Below are 27525 nucleotides of genomic sequence, written 5' to 3'. Positions count from 1 at the left end.
GCCGCTCCGCGCGGAGCTGCAGCCGCCGCGGCTGGCCATGGCCGCGCTCCTCTGCCTTGGTAAGTGCCGCGGGAGGCGGGTGGGAGACACTGCAGCCCCGGCCTCGCCAGGAGGCTTAGTTCGGCCCCCGCTCTCCTTACAGCTCCGTCCATTCCCCTTTCCCCTCGGGAGCCTCAAGGCGGAGTTGAGCAGGTGCCTGTCGGGGTTCACACCAGTGTGCGACGTCCGGGCCCCGCGGCTGGGTGCCGATCTTCAGTCCGGGTCTGGGCAGCGTGCCTGAAGCGGGAGACACAGCAGGGGAGGAGGGCAGGCAGTGAGAAGCTGAACTGGTGAGGAGACCCACAAATGGGATGCCTGGTTTAAATAACAGCCACTTGTTTGACAAATGGAAAGCGTTTAGTGCTGGCACAGCTGCACAGAGGGCTCCTGGCATGTGCCTTTGGGTCTGAATGGAGAAAAAGGGAAAATCAAGAAAGCTGGTGGAGAAGGGTTTGATGGAAAAGAATACAACCAAGTATATTCCAATCTTCTCTTACACTTTCCCCCTCTATATGTGGTATATGTGCTGCTTCTGTTTTTAACACTCTGCTACTCTAAACTCATATTCCGCTGTTAAAAACATTCTTTAGGCGTTGTTAGAATAAAGCTGTCCTTTTTCACTTTTCAACTGTATTCAAACTGTATTCAACTACAGTTTGCCTTTCTCTTTTGAAGCTAGCTATCTTCCTGCTCTCGCCATTGGATAGAAACCACAGCTTGGTTCCCATTATTCATTACTATCTGCCAGATAATAATTCTGCACTCATGAGAGAGAAACTGTAATTCCTTCATTTTTCAGTTCCCAACCTGCAAAATTAAACTGCTAAAATGTCCTTTTTTCCCTCTTTTCACTTTAGACACTTTTCAGGATGGAGAATTTTACACCTACCCACTGAATCAATGGGCACCTCTACAGAAATACAGACACCTGTATAAATCTAAATTTATGTGATTTCGTGTCAAAACAGATGTCTCTAAAAGTTCTAGTTACAAACTAGTCCTTCGATGCCCACCCATAACATGTCATTAGGTCTAGAGAAGCCAGCTTCAGTCACAGATTCTGCCACTTGGCCCTTTATTTTGCAAAAGCATCTGCTCCTTTTTGTGGGCACAGTTTCCAGGTGGGTTTGCAATAAACAGTCTGAAATAATCCTTACAAAGGAGCAGGAGGTGCTCGCTGACTGCTCAGCCAGTCCTACTTTGACCACTCAGTTTCAGCCACTGTTTCCCAAAAAGCTGTCTTAAAAGGAGGGAGACAGCACAGAGTCTTTGTGCTGTGTGGATCCTAATCAGATCTTCCATTGTGCTAGTACCTACAAAATAGGCAGACGGTTAACCAGTAAAACACATTTTCTCTAAAACTTCCTGAATTTTAATTTTGTATTGTCTTTTCATCCACAAGGTATCTAGCAACGTTTTTTCTTTATCATTCAAATAAATAGTAATTTCACAAGTCGAAAGAACTTTCGGAGACAGTGACAGGACTGAAATGTTGTCAGAATGAGCCAAAAATTGTCCCTATGGATAGGCCAGCTGCACAGTCCTCAATGTCAAGTGACAGGAGCCGTTTCTATGGATCAGTCTTTCAGGCTGACTGACAGATGCACTCTAGGACAGTGTTTCAGGCTGGAAATCACTGACACAACAACCCTGAATAAACCTGAGAACTGGCAGGAATAAACACAACTGAGGAAGGATTAGCATCAGCTATAGTGAGCATATATTGCCTCTTCTGCGTCTCATAGGCACACGAGATACTGTGTCAGTTATAAAGTATTAAATGTTGCTTCATCTTTATCAGTGTGCAGCCAGAAAGTGTTCCCTACAGCAGCACTATTGTATCACAGGTTGTGTATCGCATTTCCAGAATGGATGGCAGCACCTCTAAAGAGTAGTGGCTATTTAAGGTTATGAAAAGCAATATTTGATATGCAATTTCTTATTTCTCAAATGTATCATTGGAAACATTTAATTTCTCTGGATAGGGTCTGGACAAGTTCTGGGGGAATATTTCATGCCTCTTGCATATGATGTTTAAGGAATTAAACAGTGCTGGATATTCCTAAAATTCCACATATACTTACCTGAACATAAGGAAAAAAAAAGGAGACTTGGCCTGAAGATTCTGTGTCCTTCAATACCTAAGTAAGCACACCCATCAGGAGTTCAGCAGCTAGTTTGACGAGTGTCTGAAACTTAATTTTATGGAAAATTAAGACACATGGTTACAAATTAGAGATTGTGTTACCATGGCAATGTTGATGAAAGAGCTAAACCCCAACTAATCTGTCTTTTCTTAGCAAGGCAATTAAATTTTCTACTGATAAGCCAGAGGTGGTGCTGATTTAAAATTCTTTACCTTGAAATCTCCATGACAGTCTGTCGTGGTTCTGTTTTGGAACTTTTCAATGCAATTAACACAGCCTTTTGGTTCATTGCACCCAGAGAAACAGATAAAGACATAAATGTGGGGACTGCTTTCAAGAAATGGTGCATCTGTGAAGTGAAACCAAAGAGGGTGAAAAGTACTGCACTATGAAAGAAAATCTCTGTTATCTGACAGTTGTGTAGCTGTCAAATCTCTTTCATTTGGTCTATTCATAGGAATTCCTGTGTAGTCTGTAGCTTGGCAAAATTGCAGTCCAAATAAAATGCTGTTTCCTTTTAATTTTACACTATCTTCCTTTCTATAATTTATTATGACTCTCGGAACTTCAGTCATTTCTATACATCTATGGGCTGATGTCTTATATATATGTTGGTGCTATAATACCAGTGTAAAACCAACAAAAATATGCCACACCACAACTTTGAAAATTTAAAATTTAAATTTAATTTTACAGTTGTGAAACTGAGAAAACATTCATTCTGTTAAGAAGTAATTTGGTAGAACACCTGAATCTATAGATAAACTATAGTAAATTAGATTGTTATAATAGTGTAAAGCAAAAAGCTCAGTACAATATGTACTGTATTAAATAGTTATATTCTGGTTTTACAGTGCTGTTCATGTACTTTACAAGTGCATCTACTGCCCAGACTACTGACTGTCTTCACCTGAGGGAGCAGTGTATAAATGCTGCAAATGGATGTGAGAGTGTCTGGAATGTTGTTGAAGATGTCTGCAATATTTCAGGTAATTCTTTATGGTGTACACAGCTTTATTCTGAATTGCTGAATGGTTGCATATTCATAGTTTGTCATAATATTGCTGTGCTGACTGAACTAAGTCAGTGAGATTACAAAAAGAAAATTACAGCAAGTCAGTCATCTGAAATCCTAGACAGTGGCCAATACTATACTACTCAAAGTCACAATGACTCTTCAATAAGGTAGTAAATGAAATTTCTGGACTATGAACAAATTCAGAATCTGAACCAATTCAAGAAGCTTGAATTCATCAGAAATATGCTCTTGTGGGATCCTGTCAAACAAAGCCAGCATGCAGCTGAAAAAAATTCCAATCTTGTTTTCCATAATTCTGAGGAGTTGATCTACCCCCTCCCTGGCAGTGCTCAAGGCCAGGTTGGATGAGGCTTTGCGAAAACTGTTCTAGTGGAAGGTATCCCTGCCCATGGCAGTGGGCTTGGAACCAGATGATCTTTAAGGCCCCTTCCAAACCAAACCATTCTGTGACTCTATTATTTTGCACAATACCCATAACAATATAGAGGTTATTTAGAGTAATTTTCAAATATTGTATTAGAATAAGAAAATAATCAAATAAAGCATGCCACAAAGGAAGTTGTGTTGTAGCGATGCACATTGTACTTAATCAATGAATAGTATCTACATGTCAGTGATTCACTTGCTGGGAGCAGTCCTACGATAAAGTGCAGGTTACAGTGTGACTAAGCCTTCTTGAATTGTTAACAGAATCTCACATAAATTAAAGCAGATCACTCTCTGTCTGTCTCTGTTTATTGCACTCCCAACACTTGGTGCATCATTTCAAAGTAAGGTATGTTTTAGGTGGGGGAAGACCACGTTTTACAAGTTTGATCTGAAAATCATCCTAATCTCTGTTGGCATTCAGATGAAAATGTTCCTTCCTTCATTCCTATTATCTTCTTCCTATTATCTTCTTTCTCCTTCCTATTATCTTGAACAAGTCTTGAGTATCAGTCACCATCACTCTCTTTAAATCTTCCTAATACCTTCCTGTTAAATGTTAAGTATTTACTTGCCAGGTGCTGTGAATATGGAATGGGGAAAAAAGAGTGGCAGTGCATGTGGTAGTGTCATTAGACTATGATAGTAATGATAACTTTGTTGACTGATAAATGTCGAAAGCCTTGATCTACCAAGGCTACATTAGTACTAACAAATAAAACGGGCCAAGAACTATTTTCTGGCACTGAGTTCATCATGTGGTGGCATGTATCCATACAGATAAACTGCCTTACCCCCGTTGCCTTACCCCCGTGCTGGCTGCATAGAACTGACTTTTGGGAGTGACTCCAGCTCCACACTATCTCCACAGTCTACCTGGATTGCTCCAGACTGCATACCATGCAAAAACGCAGCAGTACAGACACAGTTGCTCGCCATTAGCCTAGCCCATGATTTGGTCCTCTTAATAAATGCAGCCAAGGGTTTTTAGATACATAACTGCCATTTCTGGCAACTTAGTTCCATGAGGCAGGTTCCCTGTTACTGGGAATCAGAGGTATCTATATCTCCATGGAAACCTCCCTTTCCCTTATATTGACATTATTTGAACAAAACCAGTCATAATCTGCTGCCATAATCTGAACAAAACCAGCCACAATCTGAACAAAACCTGACGCCATCATCTGTTCTGAGGCTCAGATGGATCAGAGTTGATAATGTGAACGTCTGTCTTGATGTCAGGACCAGTCTCATGTTTGGTTTGAGTAGGAAGCCAGGCAGCAGAAGATACTGCTTGACTTCATGGTCAATAACCTATTGCTAGAACATTCACCTGCAGCGTGAGCTACCTGGATGCCTCTGTCTGATGTGTTGCAGAGATTTGAATCCAAGTGCTCAAGTCACAAGGCAGTATTTAAAAGAATTAGAGTAGGATTCCTTCTTGGTGTTTCCTTTTCCAGAAATGTATCTGCTTTGCACAGAATGGTTGAATACATTGAAGAACAGAATAAATGAAAAATACATGATAACCTAATGGTTATGACAGTCCCCTAAGGAACTGGGTTTCAGCTCCTGTTCTGTTGAGTTATTAAATATTTTATGTGAGGTGGAACAGTTTCAAAAGATATGGCTGCTGTATGAAAGAAAAGTATTGGTAAATGCAGTAGTTTCAGGCTCAAGATAGTGACCTAAAGATGAGCTCTCTAGAACCAAACCTCTTCTCCGAAACATAAGAAGCCCAGTTTGCTTCTCTTGCATCATTCGCAGAGGCATTAGCACAAACACAACTTGACATAAAGATCAGAATTGGTACTGTAGCCTATTCTTCATCATTCCCTGCAAACAGATGGACCAGCATGATGACTTCTGTGGTCTCTGCTTTGAATTTATTGCATTGTCCCATAATATGCTGTTTCCTTCACTTATTGTCCTATGTGGTTATTCACTGATATTAATGATATTTATTACTGGCTCAGAGAAACCTTTTGAAAATAAGTTCTTCTTGTAATTGCTTGTTTGGTTTTGCATTTGAATATTTCCTTAGGATAATGGCCTTTGGCAAGGACTCTCCAGCATTGCAGGTCACTTAGGTACTGCGTTGGGTCTAGAACAAATTATTCTAAATGTGCCTATTAGGTGCTATGACTCCAGAGGGTGAATAACATTATTCTGTCTGTCAAGAGTACCCTACATATGGAAGCCTAAAGGCTTCATGGATGAGCTGTAGTAGTGCAAAAAGCCCTTCAGTGCTGAGCATGTAAGTGTTAGGTGGAAGCAATAGGCAATGGAGCAAGTATTCCTTTTGCTCGATTTTTACAAAAAACCTAACTACAAATTATAATTGCACTCCTACTTTGTGGTATGAGTTCAATAATTCAGTCCCTCAGGCTGTAACCTCTAAGTTAAATGTGTGCGTTACAAAGACCTTCATCTTTTGTTCTTCAGAACACATCTGGGAGCACTACAGAACACTGACTGCCTGAGTCACTCCTTTCTCTGTCAAACTGTCCATCACTGCTTCTGTGCTACTGCAGCAGCATTTTCAGAGTCTCAGTTCATAATCCCCTGAGTCCAATTCTTCCATTTCCTGTTCTGCGCCAATGCACAGTGAAAAAAACAAAACCATCAAAAAAATCTGCCAAAAAAAAAAAACCCACCAAAAAAAACCCACCAAAAAAAACCCAAAACAACAAAAAGAAAAAAAAAATTAGCTTCCAGGTCAGGATGGAAAAGACTGAAATATTCAACTGTGATGGAATCAAAGGTTTTTGGTTTGAAAATGTTTCAGCACTGCAGAATGAAGTTCTCAAGGTTTGGGGTTTTCTGTTTTCTTGTTGGTTTTTTTTTCATCTGTTATTTCATTGGAGGAAAATAAAAAAGAATTTTCTGAGCTCTGATTTAACCATTAGTATACATTTTCTTAATTTTTCAGAACTGGAAATATCTGGGTTCAAAATGAAAAAAGCCAAAAAACTCAGATCACTTAAATATTAGAGAATCACAATTTGAATTAGATTTGGAAGAGTTCTTTTTTTCTTAAGAGTAACAGAACAACTGAGGTTGGAAGCAATCTCTGGAGATCTAGTCCAAACTTCTTGCTTAGGCAGGGTCAGCTGCAGTTTGTTTTCCGGGATTGTGGATCTTGGGTACATACGGTGACGGAGGCAACAAAACTCATCTGGGCACTCTTCCGCTGTTAGATCACTGCCATATTAAAAAAGTTTTTTTTAATCTTCAAATGGAACTTGTATTTCAGTTTGTACTCTTTGTTTTGTCAATGGATAGCACCTAGGAGTCTTCCCTGCCTTATTCACTCCCCTCCCATCAGATATTTATATGCATGGATATGTGTACTTGTAACCCCCTGAGCCTTTTTTCCTCCAGGCTGAGCATTCACAGCTCTCTCAGCCTCCCCTTGTAGGACAGATGTTCCACTCCATTAATCACATCTGTGGCACTTTGCAGGAGCCACTCCAGTATGCCCATATCCCTCTTGTCCTCGGGAGCCCAGCACTGAACACAGTACTCCGGATGTCATCTCACCAGTGCTGGAGGGGGAAGCCCAGTACTTTACAGTCTTCAGATGCAATTCCCACTGAGACGACTGAAAAACTCACTGCGCAAGAACAGAGATTATCTCCCTGGAAATGTCAGGTTCTACTTTGTCATGCTTCTGTCTGTGGCCCCACATACATAAACAATGTACCTATAAATAAATTGAATTATGAATAATGGCTGCCAAGCATTAGGTCAGACAGCATTTTCTATAAATTCCTTGGAAGCATAGATATAAGCTAAAATATATTACCTAGAAATAATCACTGGTAAAGCAACAATAATTGAAAACCAGCAATAAAATATTTTCTGCTGTTCATCGCAGCTGAATCAATACAGTGTACGAACAGATTAATACTGATAATAGGTTATTTCTACTGATAATAGGGCAAGCCATAAATCCTATGTATTATCTGATTCTGTCTATACCCTTTTTATCTTTGTAGCCCCACAATATACCTTTCACCCCCTCGTTGTAGGTTGCTGTGATTCAGTGCAGTGTGTTCACTTCACTGTTCAGTGTGGCCACTGGTCACAGCCCCTGTGTACCTGACTCCTAACCACAACATGCTGGTCTCGTAAAGACAGATGAGCAGAGTCTGGGATGCTGCATACCAGGATTTCTGTTTCTTATTCTCCTACCTCTAGTCACCTCCACCCTTGCCATGTCCTCAGGACCGTGAAGAAGACAGTCTTTTACACAAGCTCCTCCTGATCTTCATTGCTCTTTTCCTACCCCTGGAATTTCTCCTCCTGAAATTGTCTTCCAAAATTCTTTTACTATCCTTTACTCACCTGATGAAATATAGAGTAGAATATCCACACGCCCACCTCCACAGGTCTCTGTAGTTCCCATGTCACCACATACTTTCCGCCCTATTTTTGTAGTAGGAGAGTGTCCTATGTCTATGACTGTCAGAAGTTCTCCTGAGCTCCTTGGCTGCTGGCAAAAGCAAGAAATGTGAGGGCTAAGGGTCAGGGTCTACTACTGAAAACACAGAAGGCAAGTTGGAGATGGGGTTGGAGAGATACAGGCAAGTCCATGGGCTTCCTCCTTTGGTGATACAAGAGGTGAAGCAGGAGCAGAGGCTGGGAACTCTAGCTCTTGATGGATTGCAACATCACCCTCTAGCAATGCACGTTTTAATACACCACCAAAACCAACAGCAACTGGAAAAAGAGCAATGCAGACACTTTGAAAAAGGATTTAGGGGTGGCAGGGTGGGATGTACGTTCTGAAATAGCTGACACTCATTCTTTCAGGCACAGGCAAAATGCACTCTTTCCTCTTGCAGGCCTTCAGCTAGGCTGCCTTCTATTGCTATTTGTGTCAACAACACATAAATGATGTTAAAACTCTAATCAAATTAAAGCTTGTCCATGGTGGCGGTGACACATGGTGCTAGTTTTGCAGTTTTACTAGAGCACACGGTCTCTGCTGCTCCATGCTAGTCACTGGAGAAGCAGCATGGCAGGAAGCCAGACATCACTGTTGACAGGGCAGAGACAATAGCATATGTGCTCATTAGATTAAAACTGAACCTCGTGCTGCCCTGTGACAAGCCTGGATCTTGTGAGCCACATACACCTTATCTTACGTATTGTGAAATACTTAACACCTATGGGGCGAAGAGAGGAAATGTGATGTTTTGAGGACCTGTATACCTGTTTTGACAAGGTAGACCATGGCTTTCACAAAATAAAACTTTCTTACATGGCATAAAACTGTTTCTTATGCAACTTCTTGAGTAACCTGTAACTTTCTTAAGCAATAATAAGTAATGAAATAATTATAAAATCTTTTAGTTCATAAAGCTAAAGGTTGATATATTTACATTTCTACCACAAACTAGTACATGACCTTTACTTTTACTACCCATACAAGGAAAATATGACCTGACAGCCTGTGTGAGTGTCTTTGTCACTGAGTCTAAGTGCACATGCAAGCAATGAACTTGAAACTGGACTGTCAGACTAAGGCTTCTGCATAATTTTTTAGGGTTAACTTCTTATTTTTTATTATTTAAAAATAATAAAAACCAAAATATACTTGGACAGCTTTAAATTTCTTGTCATTGCCAAACTTAGGTAGTGAAGTAGGGTATCAGTCCAAGGACATATCCAAACAGCCAGGCATTTGTAGCCTCCTGCCATTCTCATGTGAGTGAGGGATCTGAACTAGAGCAGACATCTCTCAGCATGGGGTTAGCATCATCATTATCACAGGCCTGTGCCTGGCTTCCTGTGTCCTCTCTCTTACTCTGTTACTTGGTAGTACCTTAGCCTGTACTGTGAATTCATGTCCCTGCACCAGGCACCTAATTTCTACGTAGGACCAAGCTGAGTTTCTCAGTGCCTCAAATCAGGCTGATTCCTGTGCACCTTTTCAGTTTGGTCTCCGTTCCTCATGTACCTAAATTAAAAGATACAACCTTAAGATTTTAGGTCATTTTGGCAATGGGTCAGATCAAATAAAAGAAGGCAACTTTATTATATCATCATTAACTTTATTTAAAATCTGCTTTCAAACAGGTTTCCATACAAAAATAAGTTCAAACTCTTGGCAATGCATTATTTTTTGTACTTCAATTGAATTGTTTTATGTAACCATAACCCGTAAGCATTCATAAATATTAACAACATTATAATTTTAATGGTGAGTTCTAGGTAATAGATGCAAGGCAGAAGATGCTATTGGATGTAATAGAATCATCCAGGTCCTGGCTGACGAATACCCAGAATTTAAAAACTGTGTCTGCACTTCAGATAATGTCTGTAGCATCACAACTTTGCTTGGGAAACAGTGCAGCATTGATAAAGGTAACTAAACCTTTAATTATGGCTTTAATTTAAAAATGTTTTAGTTATGAAGGGCAAAAAGAAATCTATAGTTTTGTAATCCTCATTTTAACTGGATTTAAGTTTGTTTGCATATTTCTCCCATCTAGAGAATTAGTTTTGTCTTTGCTATAATATTCATACTCCAACATGCATAAGAAAGCAATGCCTTATCTTTTTTAAACCAAACAAAACCAATAAAATGCATGTAAGAAATTCAGTTTCTAAAGCTCTTGCTCAATCCAATGGAAGGCAACAGTGAAAATACAATGTGTGTTGAAGGCTACTTGTTGCCACAAGGAGGCTGAGCACTACTGTATCTATAGGTTACTGTCCTGGGTTTGGTAGTAGCAGTCATTTTTCTTCTTCTCAGTAGCTGGTGCAGCACTGTGTTTTTGACTTTCATCCTGGGAACAGAGCTGATAACACCGATGTTTTCAGTTGTTGCTCAGTAATGTTTACTCTGACCAAGGACTCTCTGAGTCTCACACTCTGCCAGGGAGGAGGGGAAGCCGGAAGGAAGCAGAGACAGGACACCTGACCCAAACTAGCCGAAGAGGTATTCCATACCACAGCACGTCATGGCCACTATATAAACTGGGGGCAGTTACTCGGAAGGGCTAGAACACTGCTTGGGTCAGGCTGGATATCTCTGGCAGGTGGTGAGCGGTTGTATTCTCTTCCCTTGTTATTTCCCTTATTATTGTTGGTGGTAGCAGCAGTGATTTGTGTTATACCTTAGTTACTGGGCTGTTCTTATCTCAACCCGTGGGAGTTACATTCTTTCGATTCTCCTTCCCATCCCTCTGGGAGCAGGGGGAGGAAGAAGGGGGAGTGAGTGAGCGGCTGCGTGGTTCTTCGTTGCCGGCTGGGCTTAAACCATGACAGTTGTGTGTACAGAACCAGTGCTGAGGAAATAATAACATCCTCATCTCTTACTCTTTTCCACAAACAGTGGGTATCTAAAATCTGATGTAGATGTCATTGGAATAGTTCTTTTTGCTTCCATCAAAATGAAGTAATTTTTTTTTATTTTTAATGGCTGAGATTACATTTCTCACCAGTATAGCCGAAAGTTTTGATGGGAGTTATGCTCGTATCAGTTTTACCTACAGATGATAGCTTCTGGTGTTGGTAGATACTTTTAGGACTTAATTCTCCCTGACTGAATGAAATTACTATTTTAGGTAACGAATGGACAATCTGCTGGAATTGCCATTCTCTCTTCACAAATTACACACTGAATTAATATTATAATCTATTATATGTCCAACCTGTAGGTGGTTAAATTTACGTGAGATAAACCCCGTTATGCAGTAATTTTAGTGAGAGTTTCTCATATTACTGTTAGCAGCTGAATTGTTAGACTGTATTATACAGCTAACAAGACACAGTAAGCATGAGGAAGATTCATTAGTCTGCAAGACTCTGAAATTATTATGTATTTACATACAGCTCAGAATGAAACTAAGGCTATTTCATTCATTTTGTTGCATTAAGAGAATTATCCTTTTCCTGAGTTTGTTTTGAGCTGACCAGTGATGATGATCCATCTTCTATTTGATCATATCTCTGTTTGTACCCATTTGTGTAGAATATTTGGAAACCTCCTCAAGATCAGATACTGAACTGAATTTTAGGCAACACAGAAACCCCAAAGACCAAGGACACCCAGAAGAATTACAGAATGACTGCAGCATTGCAAAACAACTCTGTCAAGAAGACTCTTACTGCTTTTTAGTGTATAAGAGCTTCCAGAGAGCATGCCAGGCAGACACAGCAAAATGCATGCTCCCAGTGGTCAACAAGGCATGTCTGTCAGCATGGAAAGAGCTGAGGAAAACAGTGCTGGGAGAGTGCAAGTGCTCAGAGCCACTTCAGACGAGATGTGTTAAAATATGGAAGGAAATATTTAACAACCGTTGTTTACAATACTCTCAAGAGAGCCAAGCTTTAGCAGCTAGTGAAAATGATGATGATGATGATGGTGATGACAACTATGATGATGATGATGTTGACAATGAGAAAAATCAGGACACTGACACAGGTTGGTGGTATTCCAGCAGTCTGAATACTTTCATACATAACAGTGGTGTGCACAAGTCTGTGAAAAAGGTTTTCTTAATAATTTGCAGTTTAACAGTGAAAACAGGATAGCTTTAAGAGGCTTATTTAGATGTAAATAATATAATAGCAAAATGATAGCCTGAGTGCAAATACTGTTGTCCTTCATTGTGTTAATTTGATACAACCTGATCCAAATCAATCCCTCTTAGCATTACACTATAAATAGAAACAATACGAGACCAATAACAATAATTTTCTAATAGCAATTGCCTTTACTTTACATCAAGACAAGCAATTAGTTGAGCTTACAAACTGGGTGCACTGAGGAACACATTAAGGCCTTTGGCCTTAAGCCACAAGAAATCTGACTTTATGTTGCACTGAGCAGCTCTAAAAATGCTTCTTGAGCTCACAGGATCTATAATTATGTAGAGAATGTTATCAGCAGCCATTGATAAACTGTGTTTTCACCCCAAAACTTATGAATATATGTTACAGTGATTTTATCATTTGTTAATAGGTCCTATTTTGTCAAGTTAGTTTGTTTTATTCTTCTTTATTTTTACTACTGGCACTATGCCAGCAACACAATCAACACTTTAAAGCTAAAAACTAAAGCTAAGCTAAGACATGATTTATTACTTATGCTTGCATCCATATTTTTTTTTCTAGACAATATTAGTACAGAAACAAAATTACAATGGAGTTTATCTGCACTCTCTAAACAAGGTAAGTCAGAATTTACTTATGAATCCTAATAACTCATTTTAGCTCTGTTTTCAGATACTGTACAAAGTATCTTGAGATTAAAATGAATACTTTTCATTCAAATTACTAAAGAGTCAATCCAGTCTATTTTCAGTTCATCTACTTGGTAGAAAATAGTCCCAAAATCTCAGGTAACAATCCTGATCCTGTTAAATTCACAGAAACAAATCTTATCCCATAAATATTTTAGGGTCAGAAATATCTAGATCTTTTTGTAAGGTTTATAGCATAGGCTACAAATACCTAAAATAGCTCTAAAAAACACAGAAAGGCTATTTATATTCTCTTCTCAATTACTTATTACGTAGCCTAGCATAAGACTGCATGCTGGAGATTTCAGCAGTTTCAGGTATCTACTAGACTCTAGCTTCTACGAACTGTTACTTACCATGAAGACACTCCCATTTTGCCAGTTTTCACTTTCTTCTCCCTTATTTATCTGACAGGGGGAGAAACTTGCAGGAGAGTTGCTTAAGAGGGCCAAGAGGTGGAAGGAAGAAGTGTGAAGTTCACACAATGGTCTTAAAGGAAGCAGTGTTGGAAGGGCTGGATCAGAGATTTTGGGAGTCAAACTTGTTTTTAATGGGAATGCTGCATGCAGGATGACTACTAATCATCACTTGAGAAAGGTTTTCTTGTGATTTCATTTAAAAACCTTATTCTTTTTAGCATACACAGCAAACAGCACCTGCTTGGATGTGAACAAAGAGTGCATTGAAGATGAAGTATGTAACAAACAGTTGTCCCTGTATCTTAAGGCTTGCTCAGTAAATAAGAAGTGCAACAGGGAAGAATGTCAAGCAGCCCTAAGGTTCTTCTATGAAAACATGCCTCTTGAAGTTGCCCAAATGATGATATTTTGTGATTGTACCCAGCCTGATGAGTCCTGCCACAGAGCCAAAGAACTTCTCCATGGCAAGCCCTGTGCAGTTACTGCAGTTCCACCCCCATCATGTCTGAATGTAATCCACGTGTGTGAAGAGAATGAACTGTGCAGGTAAGCAAAGAAAGATTTTCCTTTTCTATAACGATTTGAGCAAACAATTTTTATCCTTACGTCATATATCCCATCTATAACAAAATTATTTCCTGCACTGTGTCCACTCTATGTCAACCCCTGTATTTGACATCTTCACATATATCTGCATCAACTGTGGTAATTCCACAAGTAATTCCACTAGTAAACTGAAAAGCTTCATTTTCAGTAAGGTCTGGAAACTAATGTGGGCTTTTCTCCTGCCTTTTTCATGACCCTTAACAGCTTTTCTGATGGACAAACTGTGCTGCTGCATATTTTCATTACCACTGTCTTCAGATAACACCTGCCAGTCTGCGTCTTTAACCTCTAGCAGTTTGCACAAATTGTGCAGCAGACTGGACAGAGTTTGTTTGGTTAAAATAATTACCTTTTCCACTGCAGAGTCTGACCCTTTGTACCCGACAGCTGTACAACCAACTTGGCCCATTCAGAAGACTTTCATCTTCTTTTTATCTCAAGCATACTAATACTTGAAAAAAAGCTGCCCTGAAACATGCACAGAACACCAAACTCATGAAGAATAACAGTTTTCAGATTTGATTTTCTTTTTAGAAAACACGTAACAGGATTAGCCCTTATTCCTAATTCTACTTAATTGCCACCATTTGTGGATGGTCAATTGGTTCACTTTGGCTTTCTCTGTAGTCACCAGGTCCTTTGTGAATTAGTCCTGAATTTCACCTCAAAGCTGTGCTCAAATTAACCTTCAGTCAACAAAGCAGGAGGCCAAGTGACACTTCCAGTTATGTGCAGGCTATTCAGATTGACATCAGTGGGAATTGACCCTTTTTATGTCAAGAAGAACTGGGCTACAAATTCTGTGCATGTGGACATATGTAATATCATAATGGAAACTTGCTGAATTACCTATTATTTTGGGAACATTAATGTTTCCTGGCACTGAAAATAAGTGGATATAATTAGCAAAATTAGTCTGTGAATTATGGCTAGCCATATTTATAAATCAGGAGGTGAATAAAACCAATTCCATTAACACATTGGTGGCATCTGCTTTGAAACCTTTACTTGTGTAATGAAAATATTTATGATAATGTCCTAACTGGTGTTGTAACAGTCCATGCTTTCCCATGTGACGTGCTTATAACAGCTACACAATATCAACAGTAAATTAATAACCTAATTTCATTATTAGGGAAAATTGTTTTAATATATTAATGTACAATATAAAAAAGTTTACCTTTATTGTCTCCTAACATTTAATGTAACTGATAAATTGGTTTCTCCTCAATATCTACAGATTTCTTCATTAACTTTTAATAGATGTTTTCTATTGTCATACATAGTGCATTCAAGGTCAATTTTGGTCTATTCTAAAAGCAAATCAACTGGAATAACTTGAGGTTATTAAACTGGGAAACAAGACAGTTCTTGTAATCTATCTCTGCTATCAATTAAATTTTAAGGTCAACTGAATTGCTTCTAATTTTTTCTTGATCCTTGGACATTTTGCATTTCATTAGCATTCAGGAGGAGGAGGAGTTGGCATTGAATGTGGATTATTTTATCTAAAATAAGTTGAATGTTCATTCTTCCTTCATGCCCAACAAAATGAAAAACAGTGCCTGGTGTAGTTTCATTGTGATGCAGGTCTAATTCCTCTACCTGCATTTCTTCCCTGAGGATCTGAGACTGTTGTTATTCACACTAATTTTCACTTTACCCCTGGTAAAATCCCCACAGGTGCTGAGAAGGAATGTGATTTCATTCACAAAAACTTTTAAATAAACCCATGTTTTTCCTCAAAGTACAATTCTGCAGATTTTGCTCAAACCAATTAGGTGCAAATCAGATCGGAATTTAGGCCACCTAGCACTGAGTAGCATGATCTTTAAGGCTTAAGTAGTACTTTGGGAATACACTTTCTTTTTGTGATGATTCTTAAATGTCTTTTTGTGAAATCACAGAGGTTTTGAACTGTCATTGTACACTTCTTTTTCTTTCACCAGGAAAAAATACACAGCTTTTTGGTCAAAATGTTGGAGACATGTGACAAAAAAATGCTACAATGATGAAGCTTGCCTTGAAACTTTAATCAAGGATGACATGCCCTGTTCTGCAAATGCTGATTGCAAAGCAGCCTACATTAGCAACTGGGGCACGATGCTGCGTGTTGAGTGTACCTGCCAGAATTTACCTGCCGCAGAGCAGTCTTTGTGTGAGCTCTTCCATCACATGCTTCACAGCAAATCCTGCTTCAATGAGTTACGTGAGTAACACATAAAACCTTACAGAATAATTCTTTTTAAAGAGTGTTAAAATGCTGACTTACCCCAAATCTTTACTATATTTTTGCTACCACTGATTTCAGCAAGATCTTTATTTCTTTTAATCGAAATTACAAAGCACACATGTAGTTTTTTTCCTCTGGTTTTGAGAAATATTTATATTACAAGTAAATCAATAAAATTGACTACGTGTCTCATTATATGAGTTTGCTGGAATAGCAATAAAAGAATAATTTCTGAGATCTATACTATTACCCAGATAAGAAAAGTCCAAAGTCTTCCTGTCATTGGATTAATGTTGTACTTTGGCACACTGTTTTTATAAATAATATGAGATATGATGTTGTTTTTTTCTTTCTTTTCTTCTTGGAGTCTAAATATTAGTATTGCTGACACACATTTTGCAATAGACTTCATTCCACAGAAAATAACTTGAATGATTCAAACATGACCTCTGAAAGAAAAAGCTGCTGGGAATGGAGGCTTCAGGATCTGGCCTTTAGTAAAAACACCGAGGTTAATTCAAGACAAATAGGATGTGCTTTCTCAGAACCAGCAGTCTTTCATGTGCTAAATCAGCTACTTATTTTTGTTAAATATAAAAGTCCTTGCCAAGTCTTTATTTAACGTAGAACTGTTAGTGCAATGAATAGCAAAATGGGAGCAAATATCATTGTTTTAGTCTGAGCCAAGATTGTGCCTTTGAAACAAACTTCCTGTTTGTCACCACCTGTTTTGCTGTGGGTCACATCACAAGGTGTTTCCACATCAGAGGATGATTCCAAATCACAGGGCGGTTCCTGGACTCCTGTAGCCTAAAACTGAACTGAAAGGTTCATTTGCCACCTCAACAATGCTCCATCTGCATGCAGGCATAGACCATCAACCAGATTAAAGACCAAAGTATTCTCTTTCTCTCAGACTTTTGCTCTATCCCACCAGCTATTTTGCTATATAAATCCTCTTGCACTACTTGAGCTACTTGCTAGCGCGTCACACCTTATGTCAGTCATCTTCTGTACATAATTATATATATTCTCAACCTACCTTGGGAGAGGTAACTATATTTAAAGATTTCAGTTAAGAGAAATTACTATTTCATAGTTCCATCTGATGGTCTGTCTTTTAAAAACAGGCATTAATTGCATGTTAACTTTAGCAGCCAAGATGTTACCACTGATAAAATAGTTTCTTGTCGCTCAAATCCTGCCCAGAAATTAAAATCAAGTTGCTGAAGTGGTGCCTTTAATCACTACTAAAATTCAGCCTGTAAGAAAAGATTAAAAATCATATAACAACTCTCCTGGAAAAGTGATACCATAACACACTTAGATTTGAGACTACTGGAGGTGATTTTGCTGATGAATGTTATTTATCTCTTTGTTTGCTTTATGGCTGCATTTAAAGGTCCAAATGAGTGATCACATCATTGTGTTATTCTTTACCTACAAAACAAAAAGATGACCCTCATGTCATAATAATCAAATAATTGCTCATGAGCTTTTGCCATTCCCTGAAGCAGTCTCAGGATAAAATGTTTTGGCTTTTTTGTGATGGAAACTTCCCTAACCCAATTTGGATTGAAGAACAGAAGCTTGCTTGCTTCTGTGGTGCAATAAATTCCTGCTAGTTAAACACAAACAGTTTGTGGATTCTGGGCCTATGGCTGAGTAAAGGATCAGCACCTTTGATACGGAACATTTGCAGGGTCTTGTGATCCTTGCATTTGCTTTTTCTAGACGTCTAATTGTAATACAGCTAAACTGAAGAGAAAGATGGTTATGGTTTTCATTGTAAGGCACAGTGTTAAATGCTATTATCTGCATGGCAATTCAGAGACACGGAGTGAGTGCTCTGTTGTAGACCTCATCTAACCCCTTTTGTCCACTCGTTCATCTGGCCTGGGTGGGAACTCTGGATAAGTTTCACTCTTACAGTGGTGATGATTTTTAACATTGAAGTCCTTCTGAATAGGTAAATAGCCAGGGCTAGGAAAAGGGATCTTTACCTCTAGATCTGCAAGTAGCATTTTCACCATCACTTCTTCCTACTCATATATGACCCTGCCTTGCTATAAGTGTTTGCTCTTGGGGCTATGCTTATGGAATTAAAGCTTACTGAAAACTTTGTAAAAGGCTGGAAATGTGAATAGCTGGCTGCTATATGAGACGGAAGCACAACATGAATCAGTACCAATGTAGGATCAGTGTCACAACAGGAATAAGCAAAAATGCTTGTGACAGAAAGTAAAAAGTCTCAAAATATCTGAACTCTGTTTTACTTTTGGATCTCACAGAAAAAATACAATGCAAGGAGATTTAGTCCATTGTTATTTAGACAATGTTCCAGGCTACAGACATGACCCTTTGTTATATCGTTTTCATTCCGCTGGGGAATAAAAATTTCTGAGTTTACAGTTCATCTGAGTGACTACACACAGTCTGGTGTGGTTTAGCTTCTTGGTCTGTAAACTAATCTACCTAGGTAAACTTTTTGGTATTCATTTCAACAGAAGATGATTATTTTCAGATACACTGATTAAATCATGCCAACTAAGAGGACAGGCCTTTGCAAAAGAGTTTATAGAGGTCTAGCAATTCAGTTGGAGAATAAACTTTGCTTTTTGGAAATAATTTGAAACTACTACTCATTTCTCACCACTTCTATATTAGTTTGGTGAACCCAATTACTTCGTTGTGCTGATTTCCACAATACTTTAAGTTAAAAAAGAATTTAAGCTGTTTTGAGGCAGAGAATATTCTTAAAGCATGCATGTCCCTCGAAAGACAAAGTATAGGGGAGGGTTAACTAAGATGTGAAAGGAAGAATGGTCATTCACTCATTTACTTTGTACATTGAGTATCAGTGAACAATGCTTTTAGATAGCTGCCTTTATAAATTCTTCAACTCTTATCAAAACACAAAGCAGCAATGTTCACTTAAATTATTAATTTAAACTAATATTTTGAATTTATAATTTCTTTCCAATATTCAGGTCAAATTTCCATTAAGAAAAAAGGTTTTCATTGGGTAAATACAGAAATGCCAGGAGAAAAGCTTTCTAGAGCACAGCTCCATTCTTCTTCAATTAATGGTAAGTTTGGGCAAACCACCCCATGATTTTAATAGAAGTACTCTTAAAAATTCCCTTGTGTATGATAGTGGAGACTAAAGATTCTGCCCCTTGGATGGGTTCAGGCAAGTTAGTACTACCTGTTGCTCCTCCATTCAACATAATGTGGAAAAATCTCTCTACCTGTTTGGCTTAGTTTATATAACCACAAAATAAAGATAATGAAACTGAACCAATTTCTCTGATAAGTGGTTTTGAAATAGATGTCTCACAGTCACTGTATTGTAATTGAGGAAAATTAAGCTATTAAGCCTGCCAGAGCCTGACTCTCAGTACAGTCATCAGAGAGTAGTAGTCATAAAGTGTAATACAAATTATTAGCTTTGATGTCACACCTACTTCTCTAGTATCTCTCTTGACTTTTTGTGCCTTAGTAGTTACAACAATGAAATTAGGAAGTGACAGTAAGTGGTCTGAGAAGGGGCTCGTATTACACTCCATCAGACTTTACCTACTCATGCAACAGAAAGGCATACAGTTGTGGATCAGGATATCACATGGGCTAAAGAGCTGCATCTGGTTTTATTTCCATGCATTTACAGTAAGCAATTAAGTGACATAAAATTAAAAGATATGGAATTAATAAACAAATTTTCTCGTGGTTGAAATAATATTATTTTTGTATTTCCTTTTGAAGGACCCAATTATACAGTGAGAACACTAGACAGCTTAATGCTCGAATACCAACTCTAAGAAGAATGACCTGTTCTACCTTGTATAGGACAGATTACAATACTCTAGATATTACTACAAATTAGTTCACAGAACTGTTCATACTGAACATCTTAAACAGCGAAAAAAATAATTCAAACTCTCCATGCAGTACAAAATGAAGGGACTTCTTATCATCTCCATCCTTCAACTATTCCTGAAGTGAGCAGCCTGGAAAGTATAAAAATCAGTTCATGGGAATGGGATTCCTGAAACTTGCATATGAATAATTAAGCAATCAGCTGTAATTTTAGCATTAAAATTGCTTAAGAATCATGCATGTCATCCAAACGCTCTGTGTAGCCAGAGAAGAAAGTCAGGGACCCTCAGAGGAAGATTAACCCCCTTTTCAGACTGTCTTTGCTGAGAGTGTTGGATTTTCTTTGTCAGCTACAGAGAGACTTGAATCTCCAGCTGGAATGAGACTCCCGTGGTTAAATAACACAGGTTAGAATGAAGAAATCCTGCTCTAAGTGAGAAAATGTAAAATGTCAGATGTTTCACCCCTGTAACTAGTTCTAACTGCAGACCTTTCAGTGGGTAAAATGTATTATACTTTCCCTTAGAGACTCAGAGAAATATTTGCAAAAAGCAGCCTGCACCCAGTTAATTCTGTTCCCACTGAGGTCTGAATACTTTCCAAAAATCTGCCCTTGAACTCTAAACAGAATTTTGGATGGCCTTAGAAAAATAAGAAGAATGCTGACCAGCCTAAACCATACCATAAAATACTCTATTTGAGCTGTCGTGTAAATTAGATGAGAAGTCTCCAAGCTATAAACTTCTCCTAGGAAGCCAGGTCAAGGAGAAGAATCTGATTCACAATATCTACCTGATGATAAAAACCATATTGCAAATTGTTTCATAAATCCTGTTGGCAAAAATCTAACCCAGGGTCCTAGTTTCATATGCTAGTAAATGTGCATTACTCAGGCTGCAAAGGGAGTTATCATCTTTACAAAATGTTTATCTGTACTGAAATCAAATCCCAAGAAGAATCCCAGGGTGCAGAGGCAAAATGGTTAAGTTGTCAAATGTGTGTGAAGGTACTTGGAAATATTTGCTTCTTGACTATTTTCTGCTTGGAAAGCAGGAGATACAATGTGCTGATGTCTTGTTGCTACACAGAAAACTTCAGAAGAATCCTTTAGTTAGCTTGTCATTGAAAGACACAACGATGTCTTTCACCAATTCACACTAATGACCATCTACAGATGAGCATGCTCAGAAGAAACTCAGTATTTCTTCAGCTTTTTCTCAATTTTATAATTAAAAAAAAACACCCCAAAAAACACAAACTAAAACCCACTTACTATTCAAAAGCAGTAAGATTTCTCCATTGTATTCAGTGGCATTGCAAATTGTGCCATTGTATAAGATTTGTTTTAATAAAAGGAATCGTTCATTTTAAATAATAAATGTAAACATATATGCATATACTCATATATATTGGCTAATAAATACAACGCTGTTCAGTTGGAAGAATATTATTCCAGCTTTTGGTGAAACCATATAACACCAGGGTTGTGTAAAAGTCTTGACTAGATTTTCAGTCATTCACACACCCAGGAGGGTACAGGCCAATGCAGTTATTTGTGGGCTGATACAATCCTGCTGACAAGACTGCGATGTGGGCAGAGTCCTAAGCATATAAAAGTTAATGAGACTTGCTGTAAGCTCAGATGGGGCCAGAATTTTATGTCATTTTGGAAACAACATCAAAAAGTGATAATTAAACAAAAATTGTCCAAACTTCAAAAACAGTTATTGCCTACCTAGTTATGCACTTTCAGCCTAGTTTTGACTGAAAACTATGCAAATTATCTTCATGATTTTACAGATTCACATAATTTAACAGATTGCTTCCCCTACTTTAATTTGAAAAATGATTCATGTGTGAAGATAAGCATACACTTTCATCAGCATAGAGCTTTGGAGCTAAGGTCTTTTTTGGCTGGAAGAGAAAGCTAGAAATACAGTATTCTTATCCTGTTCTTGTGAGATACAGTAAAATTGGGCTTGACCCAAAACTGTTGAAATTAATCTCATTCCATCTTAAATTGTAGAGTTATCATACATTTCCTGATGAGGAGTTTTGCTGTGCTAAGAATCTAGATAAACAAGTAATTGGCAGGGTTTATCTATACTTATACCAGCTGCAAAGGGAACTGAGATTAGTTCAGCTCCAGAAATTTTAATTTGTAAGGTATGAGACACTGTTGTGATTTAAACCCAGCCAGTAACCAAGTATCATGCAGCTGGCACACTCCCTCTGGGGAAGAGTACTGAGGGAATAAAAAAAGGTAAGTCTTGTGGGTTGAGATAAGAGCAGTTTAATAATGGAAATAAATTAAAATGTAATAACAATAATAATCAAAATAAATAGAGAGGAATATATCCCAAGAAACCCAAGACATGCGCAATATGATTGCTCATCACCTGCTGACTAACACCTAACCCATCCATGAGCACCAATCAGCCACTCCTACCTAACTCCCCCCCAGTTAATATACTGGGCATGACGTGCTGTGGTATGGAATACTCCTTTGGCCAGTTTGGGTCAGGTGTCCTGTCTCTGCTTCCCCCCAGCTTCCTGTACCCCTACTCACTGGCAGAGCATGAGAGACTAAAAAGTCTTGACCAGGGTAAGCGCTACTTAGCAACAACTAAAACATCAGTGTGTTATCAGCATTTTTCTCATACTAAATCCAAAGCACAGCACTGCACCAGCTACTGGGAAGCACATTGACTCTATCCCAGCTGAAATCAGGGCAATTGTCAAAATGACTGTTTTATAAATGTAGAAAAAAGTACAACAGGCTGCAAGTAGCCAAGAAGCCTCTCAGCACCAGCTGGAATTAATCTGTCTGATTTCACTATAAGCAGGTAGATTTACACAAGAGTGTAATCTCACTAATTGTTGCAGCTGCTAAACCCACAGCTATCCTGTACTGAACTTCAGCCCTGGAAATGTCTGTGTCTACGCAGACAGCTCCAGCTAATGTTTCAGTGGTACCTGTAGCCCCAGTCATTGCATCCCTGAGATTTGCAGCCTGCCATAGGAAGGGCAAGACATGCATCATGCAGCTGCAGTGGCCCTGCTACAAACCTGCCTCAAAGTGAGAAGGTCCACGAGCTTCTCATGACTACAGGCCACCACCATGGGACAGAGCAGCTCTCCCAGCACCTCACAGCCCTTCCCCTTGCAATGGAAATGACTACTCTCCACTTGTGTCAATTCATTCTCTGCAGGACTGAGCTGGAAACAGCTTTTATTTTACCCACCTCCTATTATAAGTCTTTAGACACCACATGTTCTTTTCTTTTCCTTGTGGTACACGCAGATATTTGTATCCCTTTCTCCATAGAGTCAAACAACTCAAACCTCAGTCGGACAGAAGTACTGAAATAGTGACAGCTGTTCCTTAGAAGAGTAATGACATAGGCAGGTTATGTACACTATAATTCATATCTATATTTCTTAACTGCCTTAACAGTATTTCATGTGTCAAGAACTGATTTGATATAGGTTAATAGTAAATACTTCTATAAAATATCCTTTGGGTTTTTAAAGAAGAGCAGAGTGCCTATCAAGAAACACACACCCAATGATACATTTAAGGGAAGATGAAAAAGCACATTCAAGTAGTTAAACCACAAAAAAAGTATATAAACTGAAGAATTAGCTCTTCAGGCATAAAGCTGCACCCTGTCTTAGCTATAAAAATTCCCTCACTTCTCAGAAGGTAGGAGAAAATGTATGGTTTCTAGCATGATCTCATCATTAACGTATTTCTTGTGTTCCTCACAGAACTGAAAACGTTACAATCAGAAGGTCTTTTACCAGCAATTGCTTCACGAGAACCATAGCCTATTACAAGATTTTGACACAAAAATAGAACATTTTAATTTTACATAATCATTTCAGAATGTTTTGCATTATCAAAATGAAACAGCTTTTCCAGCTTTTAAACGAAAAATATTACAATGTTTTGGTGAAATTATATTAGCCCATTTTTAACCATCCTTGAGCATTGCTCCTAATAATTTTCCTAGTCTTGTGGGAAGTGATATACTCTAAAAACTTCTGTTTGCCTTAAATACGTATGAATCCCACTCTTCACTTAAAAAAAGTAGGAAACTTTTGCCTCTACAACTGCTCCTGCAGCTTTTCTACAGCTTTCTTTCTATATGCATCTTTCTTTCTACAGTTTGAAAACAGTAAGAATACAAAAAAACAAACAACTGAGTGAGTAATTAGGATTCAGAAAAGGGGGGGGGGGGGGGGGGGGGAGCTTAAAGAAAAGCCTAGGAATGATTCTTTTCCTAAAACTCACTACCTTGAAGAAATGTTGTAACTTGAGAGGAGGGCCAAATGCTGATGTTTTTTAATGTATGTTGTTAGCTGTTTCGCACTGAGACTCAGATAAACCTCACCCCTCTTCCTTCAAAAATTCACCACATTACATATCTTTAGTGGCTCGCTGCATTAAGAGGTATGTTCATTTTGTGCTGGTTCAATCAGTGCTTTCGTTTTTTTTTTTTTTTTTTTATTGGAAAACTTGACTTTTGAATAGCTTTTTGAGAAGAAGTGTCATCCAGGAATAAAATCCAGGAAGATCCAAACCCTTGCTCTGCTCCATACTGCCTGCATTGCATTTATGCAGTGTATACAGAAATGGCTCATTTAGGGTCTGCGTGTGCATATGCACAAACGTAACAGAACGTATAACTGGTAACTGATCCACAGACCAGGATTTGGCCTTCTCAAGCCAGAGAAGTGGCCCAGATTTGTGGCCAGGACCCCATCTTTTTCTCAGTTAATGTTTCACTGACTAAGGTGGGCAGCTTGGAAGCAGCTCTGAATTTGAGTTCCTATATAAATAAAACTTATGTGATTGTATAAACATGACAGAATCAGTGTAACAGGTCTCACATTTTATGCTTGCGGCTCTGGATTTTAAGTCCTCTTGTCAAATCATCTAACCCCTGCACCTCTTTATCCCAGGCGTGGGGCATATGTTGCAGTCTCAACTGAAACTTTTCCTTCAGAATATTTGATCCAAACTGATCAATTAATTTCTTCAGGAAAAAAGACAAAAAAAAAAAAAAAAAGTTTCTCCTTATTTGGAAAATAAAAGTTGAAACAACTCCCAGTTTTTTAACAGTTGGAATTTTTAGCGCATAAGCCTCCTAAGTGACTTTTTGGTGAGAAGCCTAAGAGGAAACTGCATGGGCCCAGGGCCCAGAAACATGGTGTTAGATCCCATGTTACATTAATTTGATTCTAGATCAAGTATTGCTGCATACTGCAATTATGGCAATATGCAAAATATTATAAGAGATCTAACAGGTAAGTAAGGACCAGGTCTCCTCTGATACAGCAAATAAAATTAACACTTTAAAACAAATGGGGAAAATACCTTAAAAACACAAATCGAGTAACAAGCTGTCCCCTTGGCACAGAGTAAAAGGTAGTGCTACGCATATGAAGTGCTAGTAGAGCTGGCATTTACTAGAAGGAGTCTGAAAATTATTTTTGGTGAAGGAAGTTATTCCTATCATTGGCTTTTTTCTCCTTTTAATTGCTTTTGTCAGAATTGATAGCCAATTTAACTTACATATGTGTGCATTCCAAATCAGATTTCAAATTGTATTCTTATTACTGAAGAAATAAATGTTTCATGTCTGCTTTCTGTTTTTTACTTCTAGGTGAAACAGTCTACATTATTGCCTACTCCTCCTGCATAGTTCTCATCTTAGGAATAGTCCTGTTGACTCTCTTCAAGATCAGGTAATTTGACAGGGATATTAATCACTGTCTCTGGGAAACTGGAAAAGCAGAAAATAAAATGTTTTGCCTTTGTTAAGAGGTGGAAACTGTGATCATCTTCGAAAACAGTCCAGCATTTCCTAGTGATAGAAAGAACTGACATTGTGGGTGTCAGCAGGGAAACGTGAAATACGATGCGTCTCTACAATGGCCTCCATTCATGCAGAGATTCCAGGCTTCAGGAGCTTTCATTTCCTGTCCCATGGCAGGAGAAGGTGAAATCTGAATTCAAAAATTCTGCAAGCCTACCTTCCTAGCCCTGTAGTAGGCAGAGGTAATGCAGAAAGGAAATGAGAATATTCAGCATTATAACATATTTAGAAACCAAACTGTGAATGCTGTTATTGTAGTTAACATTCTTGCCAAATGCCATTTTTGCTGATAGGATGCTGTAAACATTCCCCCACACGCACTATGAGAAACTGCGCAGACAGCAATGCTTGGTAAGAAAACAGAAATGTGCATTCACTTAGTCAAATGAACATGGCCTTTTCTGAAATGATACATTTTCTTGGACCAAATTAAATGGCCAGATTTCAAGAATTACACTGTCAGATGATAGGTAACAGAACATGATGTAGCAGGAGCTATATATAGTGGGAGGTATATTGAGTCGAATTTCATTATTAAATTCAGAGGCAGATCAAAGAGGAATCATGCAGAAAAATGCAAAAGGCAAGGCAAGGATATATGGGAACAGAGTCTTTCTCTTTAAGTTTACAGTTACAGGAATATCAGCATATAAATAAAACTCAGATTTAAAGAATACAGGGGATGGAAGAAAGAACAGTGCATTAATAATGGTGAAGGGAATTATTTTATACCACAGTGTTCATCATAAAATGAAGGGAATTTTGCCACTGATTTCAATTAAGCCAAAGTTCAAACAAAAAGCCGTATAGTTTATTGTTAAATACATGCGCATTCTTTGTTTTCAGAGCCTGCAGAACAAAACATGAGTCAAGAAGTCCCTCGCCAGACCATTCTTCTGAAACATTTATGGTCCATTATAAAAGTCATAGATGAACTACTCTGTTGCTTATGCTTTTTAAGGCTACTCTTGAAAGCCAGCCTGTTGTACATACGCGATAATAAAATATATATTAGAAAAACCTACTATAAATTATGGAATTTTGTAGTGGAGCATACAAAAGATGTTTGTATTTATTAACTCTCATTAAAGCTAAGCAAAAGTAGAACTGTACTCTCTCTTATTTGCGTAGATTCACAGATCTGTCCTGAGCTGCACATTTCCTACATCTCTAGATGCACACAGCAATGGTATAAATGCTTTATCAGCATGAATCTGCCTAGCAGTGACAATCTTTGAAACCAACCCTTCTGATCGTAACTATTCTGGTGGAAAGGGAAACAAAAAAATCCACTCAGAAACATTGAAGAGAGCTGTTAAAAAGTATTTTTGTGGTAGTTTTGTACACTGGGTTCCTACGTGCCAAGTACCTGATGCAATATTCGTAAGGCAGCAGTCACATGTGGGCTGCCTGTAGTTTGATGGTGGAACACTTGTGGGATAGGAGGAGATCAAGATTCCAATCCCTTTCAGTACAAATAAGAATAAAACTATCGGGGCTAATACTTTGACCTCAGTATATTGTTGCTGAAACTTTCTGATTTCTCCTCCAGTATGCTTTGAAAAGAAACAAAGGATCCTTGACAACTTCAA

At 38.4% G+C, this 27525-nt stretch overlaps 1 protein-coding gene across 1 annotated transcript; it reads left to right on the top strand.

Annotated features, from left to right (window-relative positions):
* Window positions 1-37: 37 nt before the first annotated feature.
* On the top strand, window positions 38-26867 carry GFRAL (GDNF family receptor alpha like). Its single transcript, XM_065679164.1, has 10 exons — window positions 38-59; window positions 3041-3175; window positions 9868-10026; window positions 11639-12091; window positions 12784-12840; window positions 13549-13876; window positions 15886-16145; window positions 19160-19258; window positions 25721-25802; window positions 26780-26867. Exons 1-10 carry the CDS (start codon window positions 38-40, stop codon window positions 26865-26867), a joined length of 1683 nt encoding a protein of 560 aa, XP_065535236.1.
* Window positions 26868-27525: the final 658 nt, after the last annotated feature.

Source organism: Lathamus discolor, chromosome 5, assembly GCF_037157495.1.
Source record: "Lathamus discolor isolate bLatDis1 chromosome 5, bLatDis1.hap1, whole genome shotgun sequence".
Classification (NCBI taxonomy): domain Eukaryota; kingdom Metazoa; phylum Chordata; class Aves; order Psittaciformes; family Psittacidae; genus Lathamus; species Lathamus discolor.
Note: the sequence above shows the minus strand (reverse complement) of the source record. Positions and strands in the feature narration are given on the sequence as shown.

What these genes read in the sequence shown, in the direction of transcription:
- GFRAL (XM_065679164.1), top strand. Translation starts at nt 38, where the DNA reads ATGGCCGCGCTCCTCTGCCTTG. An exon ending in ACAGTGCAGCATTGATAAAG is followed by an intron (nt 10,027 to 11,638) that starts GTAACTAAACCT and finishes CCATTTGTGTAG; the next exon opens with AATATTTGGAAACCTCCTCA. An exon ending in ATCCTGCTTCAATGAGTTAC is followed by an intron (nt 16,146 to 19,159) that starts GTGAGTAACACA and finishes TCCAATATTCAG; the next exon opens with GTCAAATTTCCATTAAGAAA.